This window comes from Hyperoodon ampullatus (genome assembly GCF_949752795.1).
Source record: "Hyperoodon ampullatus genome assembly, chromosome: 4".
NCBI classification, from domain to species: domain Eukaryota; kingdom Metazoa; phylum Chordata; class Mammalia; order Artiodactyla; family Ziphiidae; genus Hyperoodon; species Hyperoodon ampullatus.
In genome coordinates, this window is record NC_136917.1 from 16,027,529 (window position 1) to 16,039,945 (window position 12,417).

General features: G+C 40.9%; 1 protein-coding gene across 1 annotated transcript in view; it reads right to left on the minus strand.

The window, feature by feature from the left end:
• Positions 1–1,914: 1,914 nt before the first annotated feature.
• FBXW11 (F-box and WD repeat domain containing 11) overlaps positions 1,915–12,417 on the minus strand; it is a gene marked incomplete at its 5' end in the record, with an annotated part of 123,402 nt that continues 112,899 nt past the window's right edge. The window contains 7 exons of the mRNA XM_079703901.1: positions 1,915–2,290; positions 2,785–2,970; positions 4,039–4,117; positions 4,983–5,093; positions 6,856–6,974; positions 9,672–9,921; positions 11,805–11,923. Of these exons, the coding sequence (XP_079560027.1) occupies positions 2,809–2,970; positions 4,039–4,117; positions 4,983–5,093; positions 6,856–6,974; positions 9,672–9,921; positions 11,805–11,923 (840 nt within the window). The 3' untranslated portion in view covers positions 1,915–2,290; positions 2,785–2,808. The remainder of the gene's footprint in view (positions 2,291–2,784; positions 2,971–4,038; positions 4,118–4,982; positions 5,094–6,855; positions 6,975–9,671; positions 9,922–11,804; positions 11,924–12,417) is intronic.

The following is a 12,417-nucleotide window of genomic DNA, read 5'->3' on the forward strand; positions in this document are numbered from 1 at the left end:
GACTATGCCACTTTAGACAACTTATTCCAATTTCTTACTGAGCTATTATGTTTGTGGAAGGCGTATGAATACCCTGCAGTTTCACACATATTTATTTATGGGCAAATTGTTGTTGGCCCAGGAGAAAGAGCACAAAGATGTCATGTTGGCCCCCGGGTATCACTTGACCAACAAATGTCAACAAGCACTCATAGTACACTGTGTGCTCTATTAGATACTGGGGCTCCAAAATAAAAGGAGCTCCACGCCTTGTAAGAGAGACAGGCATGCAAATCATTTCAATACCAAATAATAAATTAAGTCAGATGAAGTAAAGGAGTGGGAGTGTGGTGGTATCTACAAAACCCTAACAACACAAGCAAGGGGAGGAAGGTGGCAGAGGTCTGTACTACTGAAGTGTAATTAGGGAAATTAAACAGAATTCAGTCTGGTTGGAGCCCCGGATTTTTGGGAGGGAAGAATGCAAGGCTGGGGTGGGGGAGGGTAGAGAGGACAGAAGGTAAGAGCTAGATATTGAAATTTCTGTTAGCTAATCTTAGCTAAGCCTTGTTCCTGAAAACAAAAGGAAGCTAGTGAAGAGGAGAGGCAGGGCTCAGATGACCATAGTTGGTAGCAGGATGAAGGATGGGCTGAAGAGGGAGAAGGAGAAACCAGGAAGGAGGAAATGAGTTTTCATTTGGGTCCCTTCCTCCTTCCTTATGTATTTCTTTGGTTTGGGGTGAAGGGAGGTTGAGGCGGGGAAGAGCAATCACTCAAGAAATCCTTGCCGGGCTTCCCTGGTGGCGCAGTGGTTACGAATCCACCTGCCAATGCAGGGGACGCGGGTTTGAGCCCTGGTCCGGGAGGATCCCACGGGCCGCGGAGCAACTAACCCCGTGCGCCACAACTGCTGAGCCTGCGCTCTAGAGCCCGTAAGCCACAACTACTGAAGCCCACGCGCCTAGAGCCTGTGCTCCGCAACAAGAGAAGCCACCACAATGAGAAGCCCGCGCACCGCAACGAAGATCAAATGCAGCGCCACCCTACACCCCATAAAAGAGATCCTTGCCTTCTTCCTCTGTAACTTCCTATAATTCAATAAACGTAAAAATCCTGCCATGTGAATTTCTCAACTGACTTGTGAAGAATCTATCCAGAGAGAAAGCAGCAAGGGAGATGGCCACTGTCGCAAGAGCCAGTATGAACACACTTGAGACCAGGAACGGCAACTATTTATGTGGCTTACAGGTCACTACTGTGGCTCAGCTCCTATAGCCAGGGAGGCACAGCCAAGCCATCGAGGCACTTAGTCCTTCTGGGTCCACGTGGGGTCCCATCATCCTTTCAAAGGCAGTACACCAGTCACTATGGATCAAACTGAGTTGGCATGAAGAAACAATGCATTTGCCATTCCTAATACAGATCCTTGGTTTATCACTAATAGATGGAACAGGGGCAAGACCAGAGGTCCTCATGCTTCTTCTTAAAGGGCCAGACTGTACATATTTTAGGCCACACAGTCTCTTTTGCAACTACTCAGCTCTGCCACTGAAGCACGAAAACAGCCACAGACCATACATAAACAGATGAGCTGTGGCTGTGTTCCAATAAAACTATTTATGGGCACTGGAATTTGAATTTTATATAATTTTCACATGTTCTAAAATAATATTCTTCTTTTAATTGTTTCAAAGTATTTAAAAGTGTAAAAAACTTTCTTAGATTGCTATGATAAGGTTAAAAAAAATTAGGCAGTGGGTCAAATTTGGCCTCCAGCTGTAGTCTGCCGACCCTGAATAAGATAAACTTCCTGGGGCAGAAATAAGGAGTATCTGAAAAGATGTCAACTTAGTGATCTAGAAACCAGGGATTCCCTATCTTTTCACCCAAAAAATTTCACGATTCTACACACGGACTTTCTTTACATTTTTAATATTCAATGAACAGGAAAATATACAATGACAAAAAGCTACTAAGCATTAAGTAACGTTTTTACATAAATATGAATTTTATTAACACAGTCTTTACATACATATATACATGATAGTACAAATATGCACAAACATTATTTATTCAATCGACAAAGTTTAACGTGCACAGAATTCACAGGCCCCTCGCAAAATTCTCAGGAGTTGGGAATACTGCTCCAGATGAACACGGTCATCAGTTCCAAGGACACTGCCAAGTAAGGCTTCTCATCCTCTAGCTGGACACCCTTAGTAATCAAAACATGCCATCATCAATGTTATTATGGCCCTAAGTCTTCCTGTAACCGGAGCAAAGGACTTGGCTTCCAGGGTACCTGTTGTGTCTAATGGATGAAGAACGAGTTTTAGGGGCTCTCTCAACAAACACCCTTCTTTGATTCCTACCCTAGGGAATGGTGGTGGTGGGTGGATTGTAATGGGGGGGGCGGGGAGGGGAGGTAGTTTTAAGTGTTTGCCTGATGGTGATTTTTTTTAAAAATAAAAGACAGAACTGAAAGACAGGAAAGAAAGAGAAAAAGGAGATCCTTGCACCGCAAAACAGAATCTGGAGGACTTTACTGGTACTAAATTGGTATGACCTGGGAAAAGTGTTAAAAAACAGGAACCATGGTGTCTACCAATATGAAAACCCACAATAAGCAGGATTCCGATTTATATCTTATTTTGATGTGACCATAAAGATGTAGCCTTATGCTAGAACTGTGCAAAGTTGATGCATCTAATGTTCCTATTACTGAGAAAGGAACCCAAATCATAAAATTTCCCCAAAGGGAAGGTGAATTCAATCAGCAAAATTAAAAGTGGGGTAAGTACTCACCTGAAACAGGTAAAGTGCAGACTGTTATCTGGAGATGTAAGTGTATGTTCTGGAGGGAGAACGGGTCTCATTCTGGGCACTGGGAGGCACATTTAAGAAATCCCAAATCAAAATTGTGTCATCATGGGAGCTGCTGATGATCTGAAATTCATCGAACTGTAGCCGAAACACACGTCCAGAATGTTCCTGTGAAACATAATAGCTTGATGCCTAAAACGAAATCTTTACAATCCCTCCTATCTCACTACCAGGGAGTTGGCACAGGCTGAAAATACAGCTCCTTATCCAGGCTTCCTAAATAAGTTTCCAGAGCTTTATTGAGCTTTGTCCTTCACCCTAGGAATACAGATTCTGCCTTCCCTTCTAGGCTTTTTCTTTAATTTAACTTTGTATCCTAGATCCTGGCCCATTAATATGTCAAAGAAGAAAAACTACGTGATCATCTTACAAAGGGTCTTAGGAAGGTAAGCAACAATATTTAATATCCATTCTTGATACATTGTAAAAACTAGGACCAGAAGAATAGTGTTTTTAACACCACCAAGCATATCTATCTCAAACCACAGCTAACATCAAAATTAATGGTGAAATACCAGAAGTCTTCCTATTAAAATCAAGAAGAAAACAAGAATGGCCCTGACTCAAGTTCTGCATGTTCTAGTCAATGAAAGGAGAAAAAATAGAAATAGAAGGTAAAACTACTGAAAATAAGAAAACTCTCTCAATATTTTCAAACAACTGTCTCCTCAAAAATACAACAAAAGTAAACAGACTGTTAGAAATGATGAGCTTGGTGAAGTTGCTAAAACAAGATTAATATATAAAAATAAAGTATTCCTATATACCAAACAATAATCCGTAGAATACAGATTGAGGGGAAAGTCCACCATCATAGTACAAAAATGTACTGAGTTATAAAACACAACACAACCACAGATACCCATATTAGGAAATCTCCCAAACTTGCAGACAGGAAATACTTTATGTTCTAGGAGGAAACCAGTCCACCTACAAATGAGGAAGCCTGCTTTCATATTTTAAGTTGTGTTAATACTCCTTATAAAAGAGCTCACAGAAATATGAATGTCAAATATTCTCTGATTTTGACTAATAAACAAAATTAACAGAACAGCGCATTTCTCGAAGGCACGCTGTGAGGTACAGAAGCTTTCCAGTGATAGGCTCAGGGAGGTCTATCTGCAGGTGGCCAACCGCCAGCACAGGGAAGCACTTCCCTTTCAACAGATCACATACCACCAATGTGCGCAGACACAACGTGCTTGCTGGGGCTCGGGGGTCGAGAGCAGCCTGCAAGTCCCAAACTTTGATTTTCCTAGAAAGGAAAATGAAATCACAATTAGTGGAAAAGTCAACATTTTATATATTGTCAAGCATTTCCTCGACAGAAAGGAGTGCATTCGACCTGCCTATTTTAAAAGCTAATGGGGAACTTGCTGATGTTTTGACAAGGTATTTAAACCAATTACACTTGATTTGGAAAAAATAAGGATGTACACATTCTCAGAATTGCTGAAATTGTGAAGAAATATTATTTGAAGGGAGACAAGAAAACAACTTCACAGTATCTAAATTCAATTCCTGACTTGATAATCTATGTCACCAAATTCATTAATCAGGGGGCTCTCTAGGGCTGAGTAGGTGCCGCTGACAGAAGCTAGGGCTCTCTGTGAAATTCCAAGGATACCTTTCTCCAAACTAAGCAAATGCTGAAAGTTAATAATAGGAGTATGAACAGACCAACTAACCCATCTGTGAAGTATATATAAGGTCATCTTGAAAGATTTACGGTTGCCATTTGTTCATTTTAAAAGTCATGAGGCTTTTTAAAGAGGATGTGTTCAATTCACCAAAAGGGGAAAAGAAATTTATCATTGAACTCACCAAAAAAAAAAAAAAAGCCTGGTTCAATTTAGTGCTGGGACAAGGAACTGAATTCCTGCAAAGCCTAAGCTACTCCCTGAGTTTACAATAATGGTTAAAAGCATAAGCTTATTAATTCATCCTTCTCGGTCTGAGTGTCCCCACTTGATCAAGTGGTATAATAATACCTGCCATCCACCATTACATAAGAAATACCTAGCATGGGACCTAGCATATACACAGCTGCTTAATATGCAGTACTTATTTTTCCTCTTCATATAGTTATGGCTGTGCATTTGAAAATTTGAAACACGTACCCATCATAGGCCCCACTGACAATCCTCTTGTTATCAAACCGGATGCATCGGACCAATTCTTCATGTCCCTCTAGGACTCTTAAACAGGCGCCACATTCAATATCCCACAGCCTTGAATGAAAAACAGATTTCTGTGAATCAAGTTCCTACGCATGATTCAAACTATCCATACGTGATCTTCTCTACCCTGGGAATCTTTATTTCTATCTCACTCCCAGTCCACATTATACACATGCGAAGATCTGTGTGTACCTTTGTACCATTCATGTGTTTTTTAAGAACTAACTTGGGAGAAAGGCTTACTTTTCATTTTATTTCCTTTTACATAGTTTGAAACTTTTAAAAATCACATGCATGTTGTTATTATTTAAATAATACCAACAAAGAAATTTCAATTACATTTAGTTTGTAGGCATGCTCTTGATGTCTGAGTTGATGAAAACAAGTAGCCAAATGGTCTAGGAAGAATTTTTGGGGGGAGACAGGGATTGCAGGCCGTAAAGAAGAAAAAGGATGTAGGTGTGGGGAAGATAATAAATACAACCCAGGGGGTTAGGCTTCCACCACCAAGGTTAGAACCGGTGGACCAGCACAATGGTCTCCCTCTCTTGATGAGGCTTAGGGATTCCCCTTCCTAGATACAGACTGCATCCTAGGGCTGTCTAGGTTTACAAGGTCAGAGTGGGAGCCTCTCATTAGGCATATACAGTGTCTTAGAAATATAAACCCAGTGACTACCATCCAGCCTTTTTCTCTGTATATGATTTATGTAACAATTCTGGAAATAGAGATTTTTTTTTTATTATCACTGATTTAACTACATTTGCAAAAAGAAACCACAGCAAACTAACATGTACAAAACAAAGTTAGCAAATTAATTCTATAATGACATTTTCTTAGCCTCCCCGCTAGTACCTATCATACATCCAATGAATATTCTACCCTCAGCAAATGTTCTCATCAGTGTCAGTGATGATAGCTTCTCTAATCTACTGTGAAGAGAGCACTGCCACTATAACTCCAAAGTGGTTCTCTTCCATAAACTATTCAGCAGTACACATTATTATTTTGTAGAAGCTCAGAGATTCCAATGAGGAAGTTAAGAATTGTTCATTGCTGAAATATTAAGTAATACCAAGCATAAAGAATGCAACAGAACCAAGATTCAAGTTCTCAACTGACTTTTATGATACCTTAAAACTTAAAATGATAAAGAAAACTTTTGGCAGTTAAAGCTACATTGTGTTTGCTTTCTTTCTTTCTTTTTCTAAAAAAATAATCTTGAACCCAATCCTTATTTTGCCCAAACAGGCAATTTGATTATAAAAAAGCTACTAGAATATGTTGGGACAGTTGGAAAAAAGACTTGGGGTAATTAAATAGCTATTTAAGGGAAGTTCTTAATAAGACAAAAAGTGTTTAAAGATATTCATATTTATTAGAAAGCAAGGACAATGAGTGTTGGGAAGAAAAAAGGGAGATAAGATAAATGACCAAACAGGAATTGATGACAATGTTGGGAGAGAGAAATAAAGTACACTGCCCTCTGTTAGGGAGAGAGGCAGGAGCTCACTGGTAAGGGAAAGGAGAGCATAAGGCTGGAGCATCCTCTGTTCTGAGGCACTAGGGTATTAAGTGATCTTGGGTGGAGTTGAGGTTATAAAACCTTGTGTACTGGGGGAATCTTGGAAGAATACCCAGGGCATACACAATTTACCCACTTTAGTATGCGGAACCAGAGAGATAAATAAAAGTTACCTAAAGTTTTCTTATCTGAAGCAGCCCCCAAAACTGAGTCTTTTGAGCATCAGGACTGGAGTCAACACTATGGCAAAAATGAGCCCACTCTGTCAGCACACCAACTTCTACCCACCTTATGGTATTATCCGATGATCCACTAACAACCAGCCGATCCCTGTACTGGAGACAGGCAATGCCTCGCTTGTGCCCATTCAGAGTACGAACAAATTCACAGGTGCTCGTGCTCCAGACCTGTACAACAAATTAGCAATACATTTAAGAATAAAGGCAGAAAAGCCCTTGCACAATATGCCTTTAAAAAACAAAATCAGAACTTCTAAGAATGACCACAATACTTGATTATGAAATACGCTGGGGAGGTTGGGGAACAGATTGGACGGCATAACATTTCCTTAGCTGCTGAGTGATAAAACTGGAATGAAATACAGAGGGAAATTAAGAAGTCTCCAAACCTTGAGATCTTCACAAAAGAGAACATCTCCTGGATGGTTCAGACATTCATTTGCCTAGAGGGAAGGGTCTGAGCCAGATTTTATGTTTTTAGGCCAGGTGACACGTCAAATCCAATGTAACTGACGTGAAAGGGCTTCGCCTTTTGCATCCTCTTCTTTTCCAGCACAGTTTCTCGAATAGCTCCATTTGTTTGACACATCACTCCTAATATTATGTATGTGGAATAAATAACCCCTCTTTTGTGAAGCTGTCTGCAAGACTTAGATGTCCATAGACACACTTAATACCAGACAAATAAGGAGACACAAAGCAACCAATGTTCCCTGAATTATTTTATTAGCTGCATTTGTAGTTGAACGGGACAACCAGATATCCAGAGGCAAAAGGACGAAGTTGGATCCCTGTGTCACACTGTATACAAAAATTTAATTCAACATGGATCAATGATCTAAATGTAGGAGCTGAAACTGTAACTCTCAGAAGAAAACATAAGAGTAAATCTTTGTGACCTTGTATTAGGCAACTGTGTCTTAGATATGATAATAAAAGCACAAGTAACAAACAAAATTGATGAACTGGACTTCAACAAAGTTAAAACTATTTGTCTTTCAAAGGACACCATCAAGAAAGAGAAAAGACAACCCACAGGAAGAAAATATTTGCAAATCATTTATCTGATAAGGGACTTGTAACCAGAATACGTAAAGAACTTTTGCAACTAAATAATAAAGAGACAAATAATCTAAGTTTTGAAAAGAGCAAAAGATTTAAGTAGATGTCTCTCCAAAGAAGTTATAAAAATGGCCAATAAGCACATGAACAGATGCTCAACATCATTGGTCATTAGGGAAATCGAAAGCAAAACTGCAGAGATACCACTAAATACCTACCAGGATAGCTATAATAAAAAAGACAGACAGACAGACAGACAGACAGACAGACACACACACACACATACACACACACTAACAAGGGTTGGCAAGGATATGGAGAAATATCTGGGCTGATATTATGCAACATCTGTTTTGTACAAAGGCCCAAACCCTCTTGACTTCCAGGCACTGGACATGTACAAATTGGTGTGACTGAGTGGTGAGTGAGGTGCCAAAAATCCTAGTTTTTCAGCTTCCAGACTCTATCCAATCTAAAAGTCTGATGCTGTCTAGTCTGTGATCTGTGGGGCTAGATACTAGCATGCTGGCCAGTACGGGTCATAAAAGGAAGGTTTCTGAGCCCATACACTGCTGGTGAGATTGTTAAATGGTGAAGCCATTTTGGAAAACAGTTTGGCAGTTCCTCAAGATGCTCAACACAGAGTTCCGTCCCAAGAGAATTAAAAGTATATGTACACGCAAAAATTTGTACACAAATATTTATAGCAGCATTATATATAACAGATAGAATGTGCGAACAATCAAAATGTCCATGAACTGACGAACGGATAAACAAAATGTGGTGCATCCACACACAGAATTTTTCTAGTCATCAGAAGGAATGAAGTACTGATTCATGCTACAAAGTACATGGATGACCCTTGAAAACACTACACTAAGTGAAAGAAGCCAGACACGAAAGGCCACATATATATGATAACATTTATCTGAAAAGTCTCAAATAGGCAAATCCATAGAAAGTAGATTAGTGATTGCCAGGGACTGGGGGGAGAGAATAGGGGTTGACTGCTAATAGGTATGAGGTTTTTTCAGAGGGTGATGAAGATGTTCTGAAACTAGTGATGACCATACAACACTGTGAATATACGAAGCCACTGAATGGTATGCTTTAAAATGATGAATCTTATGGTATGTGAATTATATCTCAATAAGGCTGTTACAAAAATAAAAGGAAAGATAAAATTTTAATAAGTTAACATGTACATTGGAACAAGCACTGCATTTACCATACCCGATGGATCACCCTAGACTACAAGTGCTTGTCACACGTCTGCCTCACACCACACGTTGAGCTCCTTGGAGGCAGGGACATGTCCTGTTCATCATATCTCTAGCATCCAGCCCAGGGTCTATGGCATGGCAGGCTCTCAAGATTAGGTGAATAAATCAAATCTCAACTCTGCCACTAACTAGCTAATGTGGTCTCCAGCACAGTCCTCTGTGCCACATCTGTAAAATGTGGCTCAGCAGAGTGCTGGGAGGGTGGAGTGAGGCAGTAACGGGAAGCTTCTGGCACATGGTAGATGTCCCATAGGTTAGTTCTCTTCCCTTTAAAAAGGTTATCAACAATGTCCTTTCATGAAATAGAGGACTGCTCTCGGTCCGGACCCCATGACCCTTTTCTACAACCTTGCCTATGACTTGAGAAGCATAAAGAATGAGCATGCCTTGAGGTCTCATAAGCACAAGTAGAGGAGAATAAAGATCTTGCCAGATGCGAGGTTGGTATAAGCCACCTCTGCTTTCTCTATGTTCTAAAAGGGATGGGAACAAGCAGAGTTATGACTGCAGACACACTTACTTTGATGGTCCTGTCCCCAGAGGCAGACACTATGTACTTATCGTCAAAGTCTACTACATTGACAGCAGCACGGTGGCCAACCAGGACACGGCGTAAAGTGATATCAGTGGCAGAAGCCATGTCCCACACTGCGATGGAGCGGTCCTTGGAACAGGTCACCATCAGTCCATTGCTGAAGCGTAAGTGCAGTACAGCCTCGTTGTGGTGGATCAACGTGTTCAGAACTTCGCCCGTGTTCACATCCCAGACTCTAGAGAACAGAAAAGCACAATGCTTAATTATTGAGACAACCAGGAAAAGATTCCTGTGTCTGTGCTCTGGGCCCATTTTTAGTAGTAGGCTGGGGAGGTGTGGACTTCACGTGTATCTGGTGACTGGGACCTGACACCATGCTTAAAAGGAGCCCCCAGAAGCAATTTCTCTATTTGTGAAGAAATGGTAAGATGGTTTCAAAAAAGAAGGCCAGGGCTTCCCTGGTGGCGTAGTGGTTCACAGTCTGCCTGCCGATGCAGGGGACACGGGTTTGTGCCCCGGTCTGGGAAGATCCCACATGCCGCGGAGCGGCTGGGCCCGTGAGCCATGGCCGCTGAGCCTGTGCATCCGGAGCCTGTGCTCTGCAACGGGAGAGGCCACAACAGTGAGAGGCCCGCGTACCGCCAAAAAAAAAAAAAAAAAAAAAAAAAGCAGGCCAATTCTGACTCCTGCCCAGGTATTCAGGGATGGTGTGTGCAGGCTTGTGCTGATGGCAAAAAATGATGCAAGGAAGTGGGCTTTGCAGTGAGTTTGAGATGACAGAGAGAAGATGGCTTGGTGGCTGGGTTCCAAGCTTAAGGTTGTTTTTTACCTCTGACAAGCTTTCGAGTCTATTATTTATCCACTGCAAACTGGAGACTGTAAGTCACGGTGTCTCATCAGTCACCACACCCCTCTATCTACCCAACCGCTTTATGGACAAAGCGCGTGTCTCCAATTGCTTCACCCTTGAGATACAGGCTTCTTAGGGGCAGCCCTTTCACGTCATAGCTTTTCTGTAACCCCAATCTCCTAAGGGGACAAGTTCGTGCAGAGCAGACGAAGAGAGACTCAGGCTTCTAAGACTGAGACATGACCTATGGTGGAAGCAGCAGCCTGGAAGCACTGAGTCAGGGAAAGGATACTAGGCATGCCGGTGACTATTTCAATCTCTTAGGTGTGCCTGTAAAGCAATCCTCTTCAAATCGACTCACCCTAGAAGAGGCATTTCCTTCCCTCCCCATGACATGCCTTCCTCAGGCTACCAGCAGTCCAGCTGAGGCTTTACTGTATTATCTCTAGGCTCTGGTGAACGCATCACTACAGCAAAATCCAAAGCCATCTGGTATGGAAAAACATCCTTGTCCCAGTGGTTTAGAAGTAGATCCCAATAATGTTTCCTTTCTACTCTCAATTCCCAACCAGCAGTCACTGCTCCCCTTCTACTGTAGAACACTGCCACTTCCATCTTCATCATTCTGCCCCGGGGTGGCATCTGAAAACTAGTGTCTCCATTACTGGAAAAGCTACATGATATCAAGATAGTCTTGAGTGCTATAAATTCAAGGCTCAAAATTAACTAACTATGTGACTGAGTAAATTATTTGCCTCTCTGGCATCCATTTCCCAATACTACATCTATAAAAAAGAAGATACTACTTACCTTAGAAAGGCTGATGTGAGAATTCAATAGAATAACATTATACAAAATATCGGGCACATTATTTGTGTCCCTCAAAAAGTGCTGCAAATCTCTGCTTCTGATTCTTTTGGTACTTGTAGCTTACTGTCCACCACACTCCTAGAACACCTGCTTCCTTCCTCTCTCCTCTAGAGCGTGGTCTCCCAGGAGAAAGCTACCCTGATACTGTTAGGTACTGTGCTTTTACAGGAAGGCATGTTGCCATCTCTAGAATGTATGGTAATGGGAATAGGACCTACTTAACAAAAGTTAGCTTTCCTGCCTACTTTGCTCAAATGTACCTACACCAAAAATGGTTTTGAAATATAGCATACAAAAACATATACAGAGCATGTGTGTACTTTATCGCAGAAGAGGAGGTGAATCTGTCTCCTTGTGGAAGGTATAGAAGTTCAGGCCAGTGAAATCAAATCACTCACCTCACTGTAGAGTCAGAAGAGCCAGTCACAATGACACGTTCATCATACTGGAGACAAAGGACAGAGCCAGTGTGTCCCGTTAACACTTTCAAACATTCCAAGCTGGTTTTATCCCAAATCTATTGAGACAAAATCAAACACAAACAGAAATTTAGTATATCACATTCTGATAAATGTTTTTGTCATAACTTATTTTCTGAATCATAAAACAAAACAAAGCTGTGTTACAGTAAATAAGAGCAGTAAACATCAAACAGGTGGTAAATGACAAGAGGGGAAGAAGAGGCAATACTGAATAACTTCCAGAATAGATATACTACTTTGTTTACTTTGCCCCCATAACTACTGTGCCCATTATACTTAACAGCTTTATAAAGAAAATTTTTAAATAAACTCTGTGAAAAGAGTTGGCTCACCCTCTGGAAAACAATGTGACAGTATCTATTAAGAGCCTTTAAAAATGCATACCCCTTAACCCACTACATTTGTTTACGAAAGTTTAAAAATGAAAAATGTTCAGCATCTCAGAATAACTTCAAAGTAAATTATGAAGAGTTTTTAATGAGAAAACACACTGCTTTACTATAGTTACTTTAAAAAAAAAATCAGAATA